General features: G+C 32.1%; 1 protein-coding gene across 2 annotated transcripts in view; it reads right to left on the minus strand.

The window, feature by feature from the left end:
- LOC148175074 (uncharacterized) overlaps positions 1-22402 on the minus strand; it is a 34515-nt gene extending 12113 nt beyond the window's left edge. For both annotated transcript variants that reach the window (XM_088037802.1, XM_088037800.1), the window contains exons 1-2: positions 22204-22402; positions 10005-10055 (exon numbers count right to left, since the gene is read on the minus strand). In XM_088037802.1, the coding sequence (XP_087893928.1) occupies positions 10005-10055; positions 22204-22276 (124 nt within the window). In that variant the 5' untranslated portion in view covers positions 22277-22402. The remainder of the gene's footprint in view (positions 1-10004; positions 10056-22203) is intronic.
- Positions 22403-22411: the final 9 nt, after the last annotated feature.

Here is a 22411-nt window from a genome sequence, read left to right on the forward strand (position 1 = left end):
CGTGTATAGGAAATGACCATTTTAATAACAGCAATTTGTGAAACACTTCACAGTATGATTTATAAACACCCGAATATTCAGGATAAAACACCAAAAAAAAAACCGAACAATATCATCATTAATGGCGCAATTGGAGCAGTAAAGGATAATTTACATAACGTTAGCTCCTCGAATTTAAAATAAGTGAACGCAAATTGGACAATTATTATTATTCTTACTACGTGATTGGTTCTTGAAAGAGGTGATGCTAAACAAGTGTTTACACTTGTCGTTCATTGCCTTCAATAACAACACTATTTGCATTGTCTGGCTTCTTGATTAAATTTATAATTATAGCAACTATGTCTTTGTCTCTTAGTGTAATTTGCCGTGATTGCGATAAGAAGACAATCAAGCATGTCCAAAGTAAAATCAAACCAACGTCACCGTTGAGAAAAGGAAATTCTCACCGAATAAATTGAGATGTTAAAGTCTTCTACTGACGCAAACTTCATTGTTTGCACTCCGAGGAAACCGAAAGTGTGGAGGTCGACCACGATCTTTTTATCAAAACTTGATTAAATTGTTTTCGAAAGGACTAATTACATTTAAATAATTGTCAGTGGTTTTTCCTGGCTGCCGTCACAAATATATCTTAATAGACTCATTTCTTACAAAATAATGCATTAATAATCACCGCAATGTGGGCGGGATCGGTAAAACTACTTTACATAAAAATTAGAGTACCATCACATCTCGGCAATTTCTCGTCATGACCCAGGTCATGGAAATTTTCATAAACGTGCTCAAAGGCTCGATTTATTATCCCTGAAGACCTGTAAACATTATTAGTACGTGGGGTTTTCAGGTGCAAATGTTAAGGTGAAAAACTCAATGTAATTATAATCAATTAAGATTTTGATCGTTCCAAAAATTCAGTGGTTTACAGGTGACCACTGCTGACGTCTTTCAGCCAATTCGGAATTTCCAAAAACGCTCTCACTGCTTTCAAGAATTCAAAAATCGTGTAAAACTCAAAAATAGATTAGAATGTTATTATTTTACTATTTAATTGCAGAGTTCAGGAAATGCTTAGTCCAGGTTTTTTCTTTGAAACCACAAGACGATTATAGCGAATTATACAAATAACCGCATGGATTTTAAGTTTAAGGCCGTCAGATAATATTTATTTTCTCGCATGAATAAACAATTTATATAATAGTGTTTACAGTCTTATTTTGCAACTTTTAAACCTGTTAACTTTCAAAGACACAAAAAACCACGAGTGTCGCGTTCATAAATCGGTTAACTCAAAGGTGATTGTAAGTGAAAAGATTCATAATTTATCGCACTATCCAATTCAAACTGCCTAAATAGAAAAATCGGTTAACCAATGTCACCTCTCTTTTGCGCATCAACTAAAATTTAAGTTCATTAATAAAAAACGAGTATTTGAATATTAAAATCATTCCTATTATCGTAACCTTGCAAAAATAGACTTTTCTAGACAATCCATGAGTTAAAAGTTGTAATGCAAAACTATCCGGAAACTGCCAAAAATAACCGGCACTTTTTATACGAGAAGCGTCTTATTTTGCTCGCCTTAGATCAGGTTTTTGCAAGTAATTAATTTGCCCATTTCAATAAATTACAATATTTAGCCGGTTATATCCAGTTTGAATTTCTCCGGGTAAATAATTTTTTACAGGTGGAATACAAGGACGGTGCTACTTTTATTCAAATATCCATTGAATTGTTTCCGAAGCATTTCAAAAAACAATAATAATGATAATAAGACATGACGTCAAACTACTATGAAGTCTTTAGAATTGTCGTAAACATAGACCTGACATTTGACTCGACTCAATTAATTTCACAGGACGGTAAACTTGAAGAGAACCTCCAAATCCAAACATGAGTTTTCTAGTATTTAACGGGAAATTCTAGAACCAGTACAACAATTTTAAATTATCATGCTCCATGCCAATTGTTGCTCTGTGGATAATTTATTTAAATAACAATAATTGACACCAATAAAGACGGCAATTTGTTAATTCACCATTACAAGCATCGCTATTGTGCCACAAAATCAATGAAAGATCAAAAACGCCCTTGGTTTATTTGCGATTAGCTCGCAATAACTCCTAATTTCTTTCAAAGCAGCTTTATCAATGAGCTCTGATTTCGAGGCAGGTGCAAAATGAATAGCCAACTAATGAAATTATGTGAAGCGAGTAAAATGCCAAGCCATAATTAAGAACAGCCCGTAATTATTACTATTCACTTTCTATTTGTTACAGATTTACGGTTACAGTTTTGATGATATCAGAGCTGTTTCAGCCCATATGTATCATTTGTTTACTGCCAAAATAATTAAAGCAATTATGAAGGGTGTTAAATTTTTTACAACACATTTTTCTGAAGGACAACGATGATCTAATAACCACTAATGGTAGCAAGTCATAAATCTGAGGAAGTGACTACAATTTACAAAACAACAGAACGTAGGTGGGAAAACCTGGATTTGCCCCCGGATTAATCAAGAACCACACAAGGTCATAATTGACATAAAACCGTAATTTGTTAAAATCATTAATTTTCGCGACACTTATTGGACCTTAGATGTGATAACTATCAAGAATGAGGACGCATCACTTGTCTCTCATCTAATCCTATTCCGTTCCCATCCTAATAATAGGACTTTAAATGCGGCTATTGCAATAGTAACAAAATGTCATGTACATAGACTGTTACAGATAATCCATAGGTTCAACAGACCGAAAATGGACTTTGGATTTCATAGTCTCTTGTATGTCAGAGTGATAATGCTGCAGACGTGTTGTAAACAACATCAATGTAAATAATAATAGACGATTTATATCTGTTTAATTGCGTTCACTGTAGTAACGATGTCGGAAAAGTTACACTTGAAATGCAAAATTCTGTGTGTATAGTGAAAGTGTCTACCGTTAACATTCAATCGCCCAAACAAAAATATCAACTGAGATGAACTAAAAAGCAACAAACGGTAGATGTGAAAGGAGAAATTCAAAGACAAAAAATTGTTGCCAAAAAAATCTGTTATGTGCATCTGGCGGGTACCAGAAATAAACAACAATCCAAATTAAGTTACACCTAATTATCCGGGTCAACTATCAAATTGTAGATATGCTGAAAGTTTCCATTGCCCTGGAGTGAAAATCATTTAAAAATTTGTCTCCTCTTCCAATAAATTTAATTTAAAAAGATCACGTATATTAAAGACGTTTGATTTTTCACAAGAAACGTTTCCCAGAGGATCAAAGAAAATTGAATGAGAGCTTTCAACCCACACGGAGTTAAAATTTAGCCAATACCTGTTATTATTAGGCCCGTAATTATGTAGTTATTGCAATTAATGTGCTAATTTATGCCAATAATTTAATTAAATTAAAAATTATAAAGCGTACTCTATCAACAACATAAAATAACACGAACTGCTTCATTAATAATACAACAACTCACGTTTCTGTTAGTCATGTTTGTAAAAGGATTGAAAAACATGATACTATAAGCGATTTTTTGCCGACAGTCGAACCCTTCAAGCCCGGAATTTTCAATTGGAATTTCTTAGTCACCACGGAGAAACGTCGTTACAATTCTAGGATTTTGGTTCGAAAAACTTGAAATCTAATCACGAAATTTACCCACTGCGTACGTCCAAAGGATGACCTTGCGAATTGTTCCCACCTTTGCGGTCATCTAAATTAAATTAACTCCAATTTGCATTGAGCTTCGCGTAACATCGAAAAGCTCGCGAGTTCTAATTTTCGGGGTAATTAGGGTGCTCGTAAAATATTGAAACAATATACAACTTGTTATTTTTTAAGAACCGCTCATTATATTGACATGTGTCAGCAATTAGATCATATTTGCAAACAAATTGGTTATTTGTTTGACCCTGGGATGTGTTAATTTTAAGAAATTAACAAATTGCCACCGCGCTAGTATGCAATGTGAGAGGCCGCAATAAAGCTCGGATAGCTGGATATTTTTTGCAATTGCTAAAAACTACAAGGATTATTCATTTACTGCAGCAAATTTTCAGGAAATATAATTAGGAAATGGATGGAATAATTACAGTATGAAAGATATCGATTGAACAAGCAGTACGTTTTATTAAATATTTGCTCATTTCAGTACAAAATAGTTGAAATTTACATGTCAATTTATGCACTAAATGTCAATAATGACAGCAGCAAAAACATTTTGATTTACCATCGATTAACAACAATTACATTATGGAAATGAAATCGACTCGTTATTAAAACGATTTGAACATAATTGGACAAGCGTTAAATGTGATGGTAATTCCTTGTAACAGGACGAAATATTTAAAACCGTATTGACCCGTAGTAACCGTGAATACTAATTACGCGCTCGGTTATTTTCGAAAACTGCTCTATCGCAAACAAAACACTGTCATTACTTGTAGACAAAATCCAGATATAACCAGATAGAAAGCTTGGTTAATAATAAACCGGTTAAACTGAAACTAAATAATCGCCAACATTTATAAATTTCGACGACGCTTTCTATGCTATTTTTAAATTTCATGTCGCAATTCACTTTTTACATCACTAAAAGTGACACTAAATCGATTATTTTCTGCTGGAAGGTGTAATTTTTCCAAATTACACAAAACGTCTGCACAAACCAGTTACAGATAATTGTATCAAAACAATGCGCCGACCTTCCAATATTCCAATGACGTTTGATCAAAATTTTATCAAGAAAACGCGTTTTGATTCGTTCCCAGAACGCAAGACAGACAGTGAGCTGTAAATGAGCGATGGGCACCCATAAAAAATTTCTCGGTCTCTTCTGTTCTATTTTTGGCTTTCCACAAGTTGCGAATTCTTTTATTTTACGGTTCGCTGAATGACTTCTCTATTTTAATGCGTACAATTTTTCTGACTCGCCAAATTCACGTCATAAATCGTAACCTTGACTTGCTTTTATAAAAACATTATAGACGGAAGTAAACAAAATTATATAACGTGAAACTATTGCATACCTTTAATTTTGTTGTGGCATTGCAAGTACTTTTCTTATCGGGTACGTACCTCGAGTTATTTTCGATTATCAAAAGTCATTTAAAACAAGTCTTTTTGACGACGCGAGTTAACACTTATCTTGTGTAACTTGTACTTAGCACCATGAATTTCGTACGAGTAAATCCACTAATATAATTAGCAGATTTGAAACAATTAGTTCAAAACGGACCACAAACATTTCATTCATTCCAAAAACGCCAAGGTCACTAGTCTAGTGACTAAGTTCAAACATTGGACAATAAATCGCACAAAACACACAAGTTAATTACTTGGTAAGACTACATATAAATCATTTCTATTCTGCGGGTATAAAATAATTTATTAGAATATAAAACTGTAGAATAAGAGAAATAATAAATGCCAAATAAACAACAAATCACGATAAATATGCATGTTCTGTGGTCATTGTTCGTATTTTCATTATTAGTTGCTTGAATGATTAAAATGCGACAAAACCGAACAACAATTTTTTGTCCGTTCGAATTTCGTTCATATGGTTTCGCACCTTCACAACAATCAATAAGCATGTGTTTTAACCTGACGACCTAATGTTGCTTAATTCGATAGAAAGTTGATTGTAAAGTTAAAATTTCTTATTAAAACGTGGCGGCGCGAAATAAAAAATATAAAAGGAATGTACTATTTATACAGAGAAGCTATTTAAAAATGTATTTATGGGGTAACGAAAGAAAGTTAAAGTGTTTTGATTTTGGAGCGGTTTATGAAAGTAATAAAAATTTGCAAAAAACCATCTTTTTGTTTACGTAGATTGTATACAGATCTAGTGTAAACGCAATAAAACCGAACAAATATATTAGTATATTTTTCTAAAAATTAGTTTGCTTCCCCAGTTTATCCTAGAAATGGTCTAAATCGAAATAAACGCGTTCAAAGAGTGGCCTTGTCCGAGCCTAGTCTAGACTAGAATCACGAGTTAATACAAACATAAAGGGTCACTGATTTTGCATAATTTCACAAACAAGTTTGGATGTAAATTAACAAAGGAAAAAAAAAGGACCCGGAATTGGACATTTGACTAGTCATGATCGAGTATTTACCCTTAGAACTGCGAGTGTCGCTGCAATTTTTCTTTTTTATACGAGTCTCGTGTAAGTTCACCTAACGGTCAAAAACCTGGGCCTCGTGGACAGGTAAATGCTTGAATCTTGAATTCATTTCACCTATGGCAGAAGGACACGAGGCAGTCACGGTTCTAGAATGTGATCGTTGGAACTACTTGTTTACGCTGCTATCAAATCCTACACGAACCTCAATAATAACAGCAACAATTTGGTTATAACTGACACACGAGAATGATTGATTTTTGATTGACCTATTACGTTATTCTAGGACGCGGATTGGTCAAATTAATAGCATTAATTGTTTCACTTAATTATATTTAAATGGCACGCCTGGAAGTACCTCGCCTGTGGCAGGATTCATTATAGATTCGTTAAAAATCCAGTTCTTACCGAAAATCGAAGTTTTCCTTAATTACATGATAATGACACTGATTTTGTGGTTGATTTTAACCCATTGTCATTAACTCATTATAAGTGTTCCGCAATCATGACAAATTCCTCCTTGTTCTTACCAACCTGTTGCATTATCACGAGAGTAAAATTCCCGAACTGAGCAAAAAAACTAATCGCGTTATGTAAGGAACATTAACGTCAATTTATCTAAGATCCTCCCACGTGTTACAAAGCAAAGTTTTACTACTTTTGAATGCGGGTTGGCACTATTACCACTCTCCTATTTTTAATTTTTTACAGACCAAAGTCTAACTCCTTTCATTATTCATAAACTTTTAATGTCATCTTTGCAATTTACACCCGCAGTATTTTCGCTCTATGTACATTTCAATTTAATGTCTGACGCCGATATCGGACGTCATTTACTAAAAAACACTTTCATTTTCAATATCTGGACAACTCCATGTAAAAAGACCTGTACCATGAATACAACTTGTTGAGATTACTTATCATTACAGCACATGTAATGTTAAAATTTATCTTAAGATTTGATAAACAAATATAAGTACTAATAAGGCTTAAATGGTATTAGATTTGTACTTGAAGAATTTGTTCAAGCTGACGAAGCCAAAAAAGATCGTAATTCTTTGTCAAGAACAAAAAGTGCCACCATTTTCGAGATAACGAGGCGGAACTGATACAACGATGCATAGAAAAATTAGCCAACTGTACTTTTAGTAAAATTCCAACAAAAAAACGCGGCGAAGCAGGCCATCGAGTTTGAAGTGTTGGTAGCTTTGACATGACAGCCAGTGCTACCAACAACCGCATCGACGCCTCTTCGTAAAAAAACGCTGAGGTGATCGAAAATCAAAGTATCGTGTTTGTTCCGCCCACAAAAATGTTTAGAGAAAACTGCTTTTTAGCACAAAACCAGAATCGCCATAAATTACAAGAAACAAGAAAAATATTTTTTCCTTATTCACGAAACAGCACGTGTGGGTGTTTTGAATCATCGAAAGGACAATATCTATTATAAATCGAATCTGAACTATGGAATTTGTGAAATAATCGCGCCATTTTTTACCTTTATGAGTCATAAATATAAAACTACATAGATTACACCCCTGGTAACAAGTACCAAAGATAAGTTGTAATAATCTCCAAAAACTCGATACATCAAACGATAATAAAAGATACTGAAGCGATTCTTTGAAGTATCTACATAAACGGTGGATTCTAAACATCGCAGTCAAATTTATCTAGTTCTACAACAAATGATTAGCAAAGTAGCTACATAATGGTGGATTTGTATCAACATCATCAAAAGTACCTTAAATTTAAGAGGTGTATAAAATTAAGCAGATTTTATTACGTTAGTCAAACTACTTTTTTGATGTTTTATAGCAAAATATTGGCACGGTATTTTCAAAAACGAATAAACAACTATAAAACATATTTACCAACATTGGGCTCTTAACAAGGACGATAGTAACAACTGTTTGCTAAATTTAAAACTTACAAAAATTATGTTTCCCCTTATTGTAGTTAAATACTCAAATAAAAACTGCAAACAACGAAATTGATTTAGATAAGCACGTGTAATACAAATAAGGCTCTAAAATCCTTGATCCAACCAAGAAAAAATTGTAAACAAGAAGATTGCAGTTCTTTTTCGTCACAACAATTGAGAAACTTTTATTACAATATTATTTAATGAATATTTATATAACTATCGCCTGTAAAAATAGATTTCTATCAAACATACGAACGATTCAACTTATCAAATGCCTTCGTTATCTAGAAATCTTTCTTATCAATTCTTTGTTCTTCAATTTATATAAGCTGTAACCTTGCACGATCACGACAAAAACCTTAGGTCACACCTCATTAACTTTTAGAATGTTGCAACCAAAGGTGACAAAATATGTGAACCCAATCGATTAATTAAAGCAAGTAATTATGTTATCTGTCTAGTGTGGAACTAGAGATTTATTATTCATCGACAGTTTGAACCAGCGTCTATCTCCTGAAACCCAAAGATAGTAATGACCGATAAAAGTTTATCTAATTTCAGACAAACAACGCTACACCACAAAAAATTACATAATCAAAAAGATGCACTTGTGACAATAGAAATAATATAAGAGTTTGTTGTTAAAGTTAAGAAAGATAACCCAAGCAACAATTACTTAAGTTTATCGGAATGATTATCCGAAAATTTAAAAATACGAAACCTTGGCGTCATCGGAGCGTTAAAATTAAGACAAGAGTGTACGCTTTCCAAACACAAATTTTTAAATTACACATTTCTCCATGAAAATTAAACAGATTTCGAATGAGTAGAGGCTATTTTCTTTTGACCACATCCTCGAGTATGTTTGTTTTCATTTGTGCAGATCCGAATCCAAAAACAACATTACGCATATTCTCAAATTGTGTCAACTGAAACGACAAAAAATAAGATAAAAATAATAACCGATAATCATACCGAGTCTTACTTTAAAAATAGCTGTACATTTCTGGGTCTACTAACTTATTTATCCGAGTCAATGACGCAGATGTCCATGTGAAAATCACAGGATAGCTCGACCTTTGATAAGAAGCCCGAACTATTTGTTCAATATTATTAAGAAAATGTTTACGTTTGACAACACTTATCTCCGGTCAAAGGTACCACAAATAATATCCTGCACTTATTTTCTATTTTCTCGACCGAATTTAAGGATCTCCAATGGTGCATATGTTCCGAAAAAAGCCCGCTCAACACCTGTTGATATTGTTGCGAAAGAACCTGCATCCAATTAGTGTAAAAATAAATCTTTGATCTGAATGTCCGTTAGATATTCATCAATGGAGGAAAAGTGGAACGGACTACTTCCACCAAATTTAAGTGACTGACCTCACGTACGGACTGCATGTTGTCCGAACAAGATGAAAAACGCCCTATGACTTCCTGTGAAAACAAGCGGTACACTTATGTAAGATAATTCCGGAGTAAATGTAAATTTCAACACAAATACATTTTTTATACTACAAAAATTCCTGGGTTTCAAGAAGATTAAAGAAAATAATTCAAATTGAAATCTTGCTCCAATCCAAGCGAGTGCTTTAGCGAAATGTAAATAATGTAAATATGTTCGTGCACCATAAAATTATTTTTATTCTTATAAACACCATAAAAAGCAGATGATAAAATTTTCAAAGAGATATATGAGCCCGGGCGTACAAGGACGCTTTAAATTTTCGCAACGTCTATTGCTTCTCTGATTTATTATTATATAATACTCTGTTTAAAATTTGTAATGTGGCCTACACTTTTATAACAACGCATCCTATTTGAGCGAAATTTTTATGACTCTTAAAATAGCTATAACCTAAAAATGTTATGCAGGCGTTTTTGAATCTCATGATTCACTGTGCTCGTGATAACAACGTGCAAGAAAAAAATTACCTGATTTGGACGTACTGCCTTTGTCACCTTTGCCCGTCTTCTTCGCCGCATCTGAAACAATAACGAAATTAGCAATGCAACAAATACAGACTTCTGGATGTAACCCAACTTCTTCGATATGCTAATGCAACGTGTCCTACCTGATGATACAATGACCTGTAAACATCCAGGAGCTGTATTTTAAAACAAATCCAAAACATCAATAAGTTATCAGTTTTGTTTGTATTTTTCCGTCTTGTATTGACTTGAAAGATTATTCGGGTGTTACATCTAGGTCTTTAACCCTTCATCTTTAAATCATTCGAGGACCAGTGCTATCAAAATACAGACATTTTAACCTAAAGTAGGTAATTAGGATTATTTACAAAAAAGTCGTCAAATTTAATTTGGTGCTCATTAAGATTTTTTTATAGCGACGAGTATTAATATTTAGAAGTCTCCGCAAAATTGCTAGATTAACTGCCATATTAACAATTCGTGTCAACAAGGTCGGCCACCATACTTTAGATATTTGGTAGTGTATTATCACATTTTTATACATATCATAAATTCTTGGAAGCTCGTGTAGACGGATACCACTGCGTATTAAAATTACGACTAGTTTTATTAATAAAAAAAAATGTAGCAAATCGATAACACGGTGGGAAGCCAATTTCTAATGAGTTTCTCAATAGTGGGTAGTTACCAAAAATCCATTTCACTGTATCTGAAGAAACGTAAAATCATAAACAAATAATAACCTGACATTTATTCTGCTGCTACTAAGTAAATAAATATAGATAAAGATATCTAAATATTCTTACTAATCGAATGCTATTCAAACAATGCCTACGGTTGCTCGTTAATGGAATTGTACTCGTACTTTGTAGAAAATACATGAAATGTGGCACGTGCCTGTAAAAATTAATTAGAAATTGTTACTACATCAAAACAAAATTTTTTTTTAAGGTAACCGCTCTCTTTATGACAAAATTAAATTTGTTTGGGCACTTCCTGCAGACCACTTGTAAGGATTAAATTCCTGTTAGTCTATTTGATAATTATATATAAAAATAAAACAGTCTCAGTGACTCGTTAATTTTAATTAAATATCGCGCTCGATATCGTTTAATCGAATTACTTTTTGTTACATAAAACTCTGTCTTGACGACAGATATTAGAAAGATTTGTTTTAGTTGAACGGAGAGGCTTTAAGGATTTTCGACTATTATTATCGGGATTAACAATTATAATATCTTTATAAACATCCAGATGCCAGGGATTTAATGATAACACTTTATTTCTGTTCGAATACATATTAATAAGTCCTCACATTAGAATTACACAGTTCGTACTATCGTTCCGTGTCAAGGCAAAAATTTAAGCAGTAGCATTTTAAATTTACAGTATCTAAAAATAGATTCCACAAAACAGAAAAACGCCATAAATTCTTAAATCCTTCTTAAATGATCTAATGTAAAGGTCGACTCTATTTGAACACTATTTGTTTTAATAATGATAACTGCAATTAGATGCTTAATTTGTTTCGAGTTAGACTAAAGATATCTTCAACCAAAAACGATGAACGATTTAATTTCGACAATTTTTTAGTGCTACTTACAACAGATATTTAAAGATTTGATAATGACAAACATGTAAATTTACGTTCAAGGTTACTACAAGCACGTGCACGAAATTGTGAATAAAATTCTAATTTTATAATTTATCTTTATATTGATATTCAGAATGTACAAAATGAAACTTATTTATCTTTGAACCATAGCGGAATTTTAAGAAAGTGTCCAAAGTGTACGCCTCTGTAATAACAATTTGTGATTGGGTGTGTAATTAGTGTAATCACAGTGAATTATGACATACTATATAATGACGTGTAAACTTGGTTTAGACGGTGAGTGAATTCTTAATATCCAATACTGGTAATCCCTGAATTAAAATCGAAAAATAATACGAGCAAGTCTAAAAACTGTAATGAAAAAAATTTACAAATCAGAAGATGTCGATCGTAAAATCAGTGGACAAAAAATATGTAAATGAAGGATTAAAAAAATAAAATATGTTTAAAGAGAGAGAGAAAATTTGTGATCGAGTCAGCTTTGAACTCCAACAAAGTTCGTTCAAAGATCGTCCCTCTATTATGTTTAAGTCCTTGAAAAATTGTTGTATGTGATATAGAAATAGAATAGGAGGGGGTTTTTTGGGCGTGTGGGCCAAAACTGAAAGTATATTCGAGCCTAAGAAAGTTAAAAATGGGACGAAGATAAGAAAAAAAAGAACTGAGAATATTTGAATAAGAATAGAATTTAGAAAATTTTAAAGAGATTGTTTTCCCGCGATTTCAAGAGCACATCTGATGCTCTCTAAATGGTTTCAAGCGTAAAGTTACTTTTAAACGTTAAAGTAAGAGTCTCTCTGCCTTTACAGTTCAATCACATTTTGTAATTTTAAGAATTTATTTATCGACTCTTGAATGCTGTTCAAATAAAGCGAATATTTTAATTTGGATTAGGTTTTATAAACAGACACGAGTCTTGAAAATGTAAAAAGTTATTTATATACCCACAACTCGAAACAAATAGTAGTAACATTTATTTCGTCGTAAACTGACTATAATAAACCACAATTACAATTACAAACATGAATTAATTTGTAGAATGAGTAAAAATGTTCTTGAAATGGATAGCCATTTTATTTAAATAAATTACAGAAGTGGAATAATTAAATCAACTTGATTTGTAATTAGCTTCGTGAGTAAAATAGCAGCGATAAATCTCCATTTATAAATCTTTATCCCTAAAGAAATTAGCTTTAGATAATTCTCTTCACTCACACAATAGAGGACAAGCACGACTTTAAGTAATCTCGAGGGATGTCTTATTTCCACATTTATTACGGCAGTATTTTCTAATTTACTCGAACAAAAGTAACAACTTGAAAAACAGTCCGGAAAAATATTGTAATTGTATATAAAATTACCATAAATACCAGTGTACATAGAACGAAAGTTCATATTTATGCCAAGTAAACATTTGAATAATGAATAACTAACCGCAACAATGGAACTAATGAAAATTTGATTTTGAATTTTCCTGTGATGCTAAAATCCATTTTTTATTATCCGCACCGACACTTTCATTGGAGTGGTCAAACAGAAATAGCAACGAAGGTCGAACCAACTGGATCGTGTCAATCCCACCGAATTAAAAAAAAATTAGACCTATCATTCATTGCAATTATCTAACAAAAGCTGTTTGTTAATTTATGAATTCTACGATGAATAAATCGGGAACGAAGGTCGAGGCGAAGGAATAAGGTCCATCACAGGACTCCTTTGGCTTTGACACGCACATATTCTATTACATCCTTTCTGGTAAAGATATACAAAGAGCTCATAATGTAAGGATTCGAACTTTTTCCAATGAAAAGTTTGTGGTGCAATTTTAGCTTCTACCATGGCAACCTACATGACACTCGATGACGTCAAACGGTCTCCAAACAAACATCAAGTCGATGTACCCTTATAATATCACTGTTAAAAAATGCTTTCAGCTCAGGTTTTGAATCGATAAAATTATTCACGATAACTTTTTTGCAGTTTTATCTACTCAGATCTAAATATTTGTAAAATGAAAGAACAACACAATTCCAAAGATATTTTCGAGGTACCAAGTCCACTATGAAAACGTGTGGGCGCAAAGTTACTACAAGGTGAAATGTGTAGCAAACTGAATCATAGACGAAAAAGTAGCATAAACATGATCGTCTAGCGCTATTTTAGCAACAAAATCGCTATAACTGCTATTAGTTTTATACCTCCGATAATCATAATGAGAAGTAATAGTTATTGGCTCAATCACGAGTTTGTTGGCCATTTCTTTAAGTAAAGGTTATCCGGTAGAATAGCCACAAGGGGAGAAAGCACTCGGCCACATCAAAACATCTTATCCAAAATACAGACTTCCGCTTTATATGCAACTCTTGAGGTGTGACTAATTGTACCATACATGTAACGCACAATTTTCAAAAATTATCGTTGCTTGAAAACTAGAACAGTGCATCAAACCAAAGATAAAAAATGTAGTTTGAACTTGTGTCATGTTGATTTGAAGAAAAATCAATAAAACAAGATAAATACAAGTCGAACACAATAAAACCAATGCAAAGTAACATTCAATCAATTACACAAACAAGTTATGAGAAGCGATAATGAAGGTTAACGAACTTAATGCAGTTCAAAACCTTCAGTCGTTTAATTTTGATACAACTTCGACTTCCTTGTTTGATTTAATACAGAATTTTAAATAATCCGTGATACGCAACTTTCTAAACATTTTCCTGATGGAGAAAACATGGATGTTTTTAATTAGAGGCAAAAAACTTTCAATTCATACCTCACGGTTTGTAACTTACATAATTATTGTAATTATTTTTAGTGTGACCCCGCGAGTTATTTTTAGCACAGGCGGTTAAAAAATAACCTTATAAGAACTATTTAAACAATAGACAAACATTTTTTAAATCAACATGTAACATGTTTGAAGCTGTTGCCATCATCAACACCTTGAGCTTTGGTCAAAGAGCCGGTTGAGCGGCCCTTTTGGTAAAACGACCCATTTCTACAACATTGACATTAATTTATAACTATTTTTAATTTGTGTTCTTGTTATTCATCCTCGTTTAGTGGACTTGCAGTTTGATAATTAAAATCAACTAGAAACATCACTGTATCACCAGAAAAATAAAGTAAAAGTGGGTTTTTAGGCCACTGTCTTATTTGTATGAAAAATGGCAAATAAAGTAATCAAGAAATAAAAGTATTAACCAGAACGGTGATCTCAAAACCGGTGTTTTTAATGAATACTTAAAAAATACTTGAACTTTATCAGTAATTGTTCTACTTGACATATTTTTTAGCTAGACAGTTGTTTATGACTTAGGAACGTAGAATCAATAATAAATTAGTCATTTCTATATCGAAAAAATCGAAGTACGATAAGTGCTCGTAGTAATTCAAGATAAATTAAGAGACTACTTTGCCAGAAATAGGTTTCCAGAGTTCATTTTCGAACGGTAAAGGGAACTTCAAATTCAAAAGAGCACTATAACGAAACAAGCATGTTCATGTAACTACAATTAATTACACAAAGCAATTACATCACTATAAAGAATATGAACATTCAAACATAATCTTAAGAATGTAGGCTAGTATTGAAAAAAAAAATGATGTGGCTCCGTTAGGTAACTAAAAAATGACGACGCAAAAAAGTTATTATTAGATTTAAATTTGTTGTTTATTCTATTTTTGACCGATCGTTAAGTGAAAGTTCTTTTCCGGGCCGGCATTAGAAAATAATTTTCGACACTATCTCTGATATTACAGTTAATTTAAATCAAATCAATTGATCAAGCCCCAGTTTTTTCGGATGTGGGCAAATTTGTGGCTGTAGGCTCAGGTAGATAAAAAGTATGATTTTAGAGGTATGACTAAGAAGAAACTCATTTATGTAACAAGGGCGCGAAGAGGTGCTTTCTGTCAACGAACTCATAAAGTTTTTTGATACCAAAATAGAATTTCTGCATTTGAAAAATCAAGCACGAAAAAAGATGATAAATATGCAAAGTAGTTTATGTTTAAGATGTACGACACGTCATTTTAACCAGAGATCGAAAAACAAATTAGAAATTTTTAGTGTCATAAAAATTGTGTTCATATGCAGTTTAAAAAAACACTTATTAAAATAAAGAATCCAATTTGAGAAAGTAAACATTTCTAAAATTTGTCTCTAATTTTGGAGTATAAGCTTATCCAAAATAACAATTCAAAACTAAATAAGATCTGAAATTATAAAAAAACGAATTTACTTCAGTCAAAATTTTTTAAAATCAAAATCAAAATGAAACCCTGATCATCTAAAACTTTTAAATTAAAAAAAATGAAAAATTTAAATTGAGAAGAATAATTCTGCCTCTATTTATTCTGAGTTGATGTGTTTTTTTCGTCTTGATCCGGTTTAAAGGAATTGTAAACAAACAGATCGTGAGATTTTAGAAATCGTCCATTTTTTCATCGAAAAAGTTCCTAAAATAACACACTATCAATCTAAAGTAATACGAGTGGGAAGTGGCCACTAAATTTCCGGAGTTTTTTATTTTATATTTATATTATAACGGTTCAAACTCCTAGTTTCGATTTCTGACCACAAATGTACACATCAAAATTTTACTTCTTATTGTCGTGCGTGAGTAAACCTTCAACGTGTACTTTGTACTATTCGTTCAACTGTTAAATGATTACTAATAAAACACTAACGATTAGAAAAAGCCAGCGAGGACATCAAACTTGGTATTTGCCTGAAGCAGAAACTGTACTAAAACGAAATTTTTCACATTATCGTTCAGTGACTTGTAACAAAAATACAAACTGATCTAAGCGTGGATAATTTAGTAACAATTTAAAGTCATGTCGTTTTGAAATATTATAGTAATAGTTGTAACGACTTGTTTTACAACCGATTTACGGTATCTCACTGTCTCGTAAACAGATAAGGCACTTTGATCAATGTGAATTTGAAACTTTTGACTTTATCGCTATGGTAACTGAGATCTTGTCAAGGGCTACCGGTTGTCATGAACCCTGAAATCTTACCACGAAAATAGAAGCAAGTCCAAGAGCAATGAAGCAACAAATTTCATTTTTAAATGTGAATATTGTACTATTTCAGTAGCTTTGTGGCTTAATTTAACTTATCTGAAGGCTGCGATTTTCATAATTGTTCTTAAAAATTCTGACGTACGAGTGGTATCATGGTATTATCTCTTTAGCCAAGAACAATCAAAATTTTAATGAGCCGACTCAAACAAGGTAAATCTTTATAAACAACATGACCCTATAAATAATAATTATGATCACTCAAGTTAACAAACAATTATATCGTGCGTAACATCCTTGTTATGTAGTACCATCTTTTATTTGCATCACAATTCATTGTCTCTTTTTTTTCTATAATTTGCAATTTTGCTTCAGATTGACGTCAATAAGAATCAAGTGAAGTTTAAAGTCTGTATTTCGCAAATGAAATCTATCAATAATAAAAGAAAAGACTTGTTCAAGTCAAGATCAAATTAGTTAACACGTTGCAAGAAATGCTCCACGTGGAAAGGTCCGAATTCGTAGACACCTGTATCATCTGAAACTAACCTAGATTAACGTTACGTTAGCTACTACGAAAAAGTGGAAAACAAGCACAAATGTAAAATGAGACATCAAAGGTTAACTCCAACTGATTTGCATGAATTTGCAACCTTAGATAAAGGGATGTCCTTAAAAACACGAACGAGACGTCAAAATGCAACAAATTACTAGAAAGGCGGTTCACATGCGTTTATTACCCCAACAATTCGTATACGAGTATGTGAAAGTGCAGTAACAGCACTGCTTAAGGCAAGATATTTTTAAAAAGTAGGTGTAGTAGTCTACATGATCGTTATCAATTTCATGCTACCAAAATAAAACAGTTAACTTCTTCATATCAAGACGTGTTATGCCACCTTCCTAATTTATACTAGTTCCTCATTTCGCAGGTCTACGACCTTTGCGAAAACGATAACATGGTCCAACCAGACGGACGGAATCGAAGCTCTTGTTGACAACACTCATCGTTACGAAACCACCATTAAGTTCTCGAAATTAATTCCAAACCAGTGTGAAATCTACGCATTTGCTTCCTACGTTATTGTTGCCAAAAAAAATTAATTGAATCTCGAAAGAACCTTTGTGGCGGTACTACTTTGGTACCATGCAGTAAATAAAATCTCGGCATGCAAATAAAATCGCGACATGCAAGAAAAACCCTGAACCAAGACCAAATCAAAATAGATTAGTGCCAACAATGGACCCGCGTCAACGAAAAGTTTTCTTATTTTCCAGTCGTACCGTGGAAAAACTAACAATAAACATTAACCTTGCGAAGAATTTGAGAACTTCCTAATGAACTAATCTGACCCTGATTTTAGCAAAGTGAATGCGGCGGACTGCCGATGGAAATACCAAACATAGAATTTCTTTTAGGTCACCTTTAGAAGTAAACAAATTTTAGTTTTTTGTGACTCTTAAAATAGCGACGATATTAATTATGTCCATTTCCCAGTCGTCTAAAAACGATCCAAGCGCTTATATAATCACTAATAAGCTAAGCATCTATAAAGCTAATTAAATTGCTTGTTTACACCGAACTTTGTTAATTTTTTAGGTCCACAATTTAATTCATCCTAGATCAAAAATTAGACTTTAGACCGAACTCAACATCAAAAAGCATGTAAATCAGGCCAAATTGACGCCTTCATTAGAAGACCTTCATTTTTGTTTGCTGTCATAACAGTACTAAAATTTATTGTTAAATAATTATTATCGTTTATAGGGACCATAAAAACCTTGATTAATATTTTCGGACCATCAAAAAAATGCCAATCTATTTACAAAGCATTTTCACCTACGATTACTAAATTCGTATGAGCAAACAAATACCTTTGGCATTATTTAATAAAATCTAATGTTTTTATTGGTTTCCATTGCGATGTCAGCTGAGCATGAACAGCATATTGATTGTTGAATTAAAAAATTACTTCAGACATAACAGAGATAATGACTTGACTATTGTGTTCGGAAGAATTCCAAGATCCATTCTCGAAATAGTTCTAGAACTAGTACTAGAAAAGAATATATCAATCAGCTATTTTTGGTAATTTTTTACGAAATTCTGATTCTTATCTCAATAAATAACGCTAATTTATCATCGTGAGAGAATTCTTTAACGCTTCACTGCAAATTTTTTTCTTCTTTTGCAACGGTACTAAAATTTGTTTTTAACCCAAAAACAGTTAACTAGGCAAAAAAACGTCAATATCTGACCCAGACGAATAACTTTCAATTTATTTTTGGAAGAACTCAATCGAAGACAGTGCCGTGGGCTAAAATAATAGTTCAAATTCGATTTGTTGGAGTGGAAACGGCCAGAAAAATTTAGAAAACTTGTTTGTTCTTTTTTGCACTATTACATTCCATGTCAAGTTCAGAAAGTCTGTTTACAGTTGAGCTAAACTAAAAGTTTGTTTCAAGCGAAAATCGTAAGAAAGGCTTTAAATAAGAGCAAACAGTCAGTCGTTCTCCAAATTGAAAATAACTAAGAATTTAAAAACGTTCGATACTTGACGTCTCTGCCGTGACATGACTGAAATTCCAATAAATATACTAAATGGTGGTAAAATTAGAAAATCATGAAAACTGATTAGGAAATTGTTCGAAAGTGTCATTTGGTGTTTCTCGGATGACACGTCTCCTAGTTGTTGAGTTACCGTGTTTAGCTGTTCCTATGGTTATCCTTATTCGGAAAAAAGGTGATCCTTTGTATCTCCAAATGGCAAAAAGTGACATTGTATAAGCTTAGGACGATAAAATAAAACAAAGAATGTTAATGTTTTTATTGTTAATGTTAATATTAAGCCCATATTCATGATAGAAAAAAAAATAAATATAAAATACAATTAAAGCATAACTTTTATGAATCTACATTTTACGTTTTAAACTCTAAATGACCTGTAATATTCGCAGTGTAAACATGTATACGATTGCGATTTAAATGTCTTATTTATCATTTTTCTATGTGGAAAAATAAAAGTCTCATTTAACCGGTTGTAAAAATTACAATCAATTCTAATCCTTGGTATCAATTTTCCCAGAATACAAATATAAATATAGATACGTGATTTAATTTGAAAATTACAATGTAATTATATGAAGAGTTCGTATTAACAAATAAATCAATTAAATCCTGAATGCTCAAGTCTGTTCTCCATTGCAATCACGATTAATTAGTCTGTGCTCTTAATTTTTTTGTTGCTATTTTAGACTGTTGATTTTCACCTGCTAATTTCAAGTCAGTTGCGTCGACGCAGTTGCATAACTTAAAATAAACCCGGAAGACATTAGAATAGTCAATAACACTTTAGATAGTCAACAATGACCAATTTAGAATTGTAAATTTGCAACAAAAATTATATTTTCGAACTAAAAATTTATGAATTTTTAGCTTTTCCGAAAACCCTTCCTTTAAATCTAGTTTTTTCCAGTTTTTATGGGCATGTATGTATAGTCACCAAATTATTAAGCCTGTAGATTACATGTTCAAATATTTTTACCGGTGTACAATAATTAATAAATAAAGTTGTTCATCAGCTGATAGAAGTGATAATGGTAAGTGTTTATTTTGACGTTTTTTTTTGTCAAAATATTGTCACATCACATGGTAATGATCGTGTTTATTATCCATATCCTGGGCCAAGTCCAATTTTTTGTATACTGCTTTGAATGGGACAAATGTTATATATGTGCAATCATTAGTTATACATATCAACTGGAATAAACCGTTTTAAAACTTAAATTATTCTCGCTAATGGAAGCAAGGGAGTACCTCGCAATATAGAGATTCTAATGTATATGTACTAATAGATTCGTGATCGTCCTCATTTTAATTGTTTAACTGAAATTGATAAAATTTTGAATAAAACGTTGTAGTAAATTGATTGTTATTATTCAGTTAAAAAATCTACAATCATAAAATAATAACCGATGAACATCTACAATCCTTATACAGTATATCCCCGGATTGAGTTCACAAGAGGAAAAAAAACGTTATTTTTCATTTTACAAAAAAATGACAAAGGAATAATATTTTTTGCTTAATTTAAAATAAATAAATTTTTAATTAGAACTTTAATATTATCAAGCTGTGTTCTTAAAATCGGAAAAAACAAAAAATAACGAAAAACTTTTTTTATTTTTAATTTTGCAAAAAATGTCAAAGGATTGAAATTTGTTCCTTAACTCAACCAATTTCCTCCATTTAATTGATCCATTACCTGTTTTAGCACATAGTTCAATTCTAACTCGTAATTCTTTAAGACTGTTTCGAATTTTCTCAATTATTGTTAAGGATGCAATTGCATTTTTTTTTCGAATTTTTTAATGCTTACACATTATTGGGTAAATTTTTCTTTGATCTTTAACGCATTATTTGATATTGTGAATCCACAGAATGCTATTATTTAAATACGATTACACAATTTAATAAATAAAAATAATGAAAAAATTAATTTTAAGAGTTCCAACTAATAATTTTGAAATTTTAATTGCAGATTTATCTGTTTTGAAATAAGCAAAAAATGTTATTCCTTTGTCATTTTTTTGTAAAATGGAAAATAAACTTTTTTTCCCTCTTGTGAACTCAATCCGGGGACATACTGTATACTTTTGACACTATGTAATGGGAATAAAGAATAGGAAATTAAAGATTAAAAGCACAAAAAACGATTAGGTTGTTTATTTTCTATTTCTGTTTTGTTACGCATATTCAACTTTTAATACCTATATTTATAATAATTTCAGTGTAATGTTACATTTTGAAATTGACAATACATTAGGTACCTTATCAAAACATTTAAAAACTAGTACACGTAACGGCGCTGAGGCATTAATCATTCATATCGGTTAATGGTAAGTAGCAATTATACACCTAATAATTAACCATGAAATAGTCTTTTTTAACCATATTTTTAATAATCCTGATATTAACAATAATATCCGTAATATTATTGTTGACAAACCGGATAAACATAAGAAAACAACACTGAAACAGATCCATTTTTTCATTCATCAATCCGTGACATAACCTCATTTTTTCACTCCACCATGAGTCAGAATTGGCCAATCAGAACCGTGATCAACCGATGACATCCCTTTCGAGCAATCGCCTTGAGCACCATTGGTGCGAGTTTAGTGAGTCGCTCCACCTCGCGATCTAATCCCTGTCATAACCTCAACGCCTCCACAAAACATTTCAATTACTTTAATTACGTAATAAATTAGATATCACAGTAACGATGATATTACAATACAGATAAAATGGTCGTAAATATGTGGTAATTATAGGTAATGCTTGGTCAAATAAACAAGACTATTTGGAAATTTGATAGCGAAGTGCAGCGGTCGTAACAGAACAATGAAGGATTTATTGGTGCGACAAAATCTCAATTTGGATGAAATAATGATTGTGATGGGGCAAACAAGGCGAACGACACAAAACCGAATGAAGGTCAAACATTAAACGATAAGAACGACGAGCATATTGATATAAATAATTAGGCTCACCGGTGCTTTTCTTCGTAGCCTTGGATGGTTTCTTATCTGTTTGTTGTGGTTTCTGGGTACGTTTTGGAGCCATTTTAACGATTTTTTTCACTTATAAATCAACATTAGGGGGGTAAAAAATATAAAATACACTATTTATCACAACACTAGGCCGCCATGAATGTTTTCAACGCAGCTGATTATAGCAACATGCGATTGGTCAATGAGT

The sequence above is a fragment of the Gnatocerus cornutus genome, chromosome 5 (assembly GCF_029298725.1).
Source record: "Gnatocerus cornutus isolate USDA-ARS CGAHR chromosome 5, icGnaCorn1.1, whole genome shotgun sequence".
NCBI lineage: Eukaryota > Metazoa > Arthropoda > Insecta > Coleoptera > Tenebrionidae > Gnatocerus > Gnatocerus cornutus.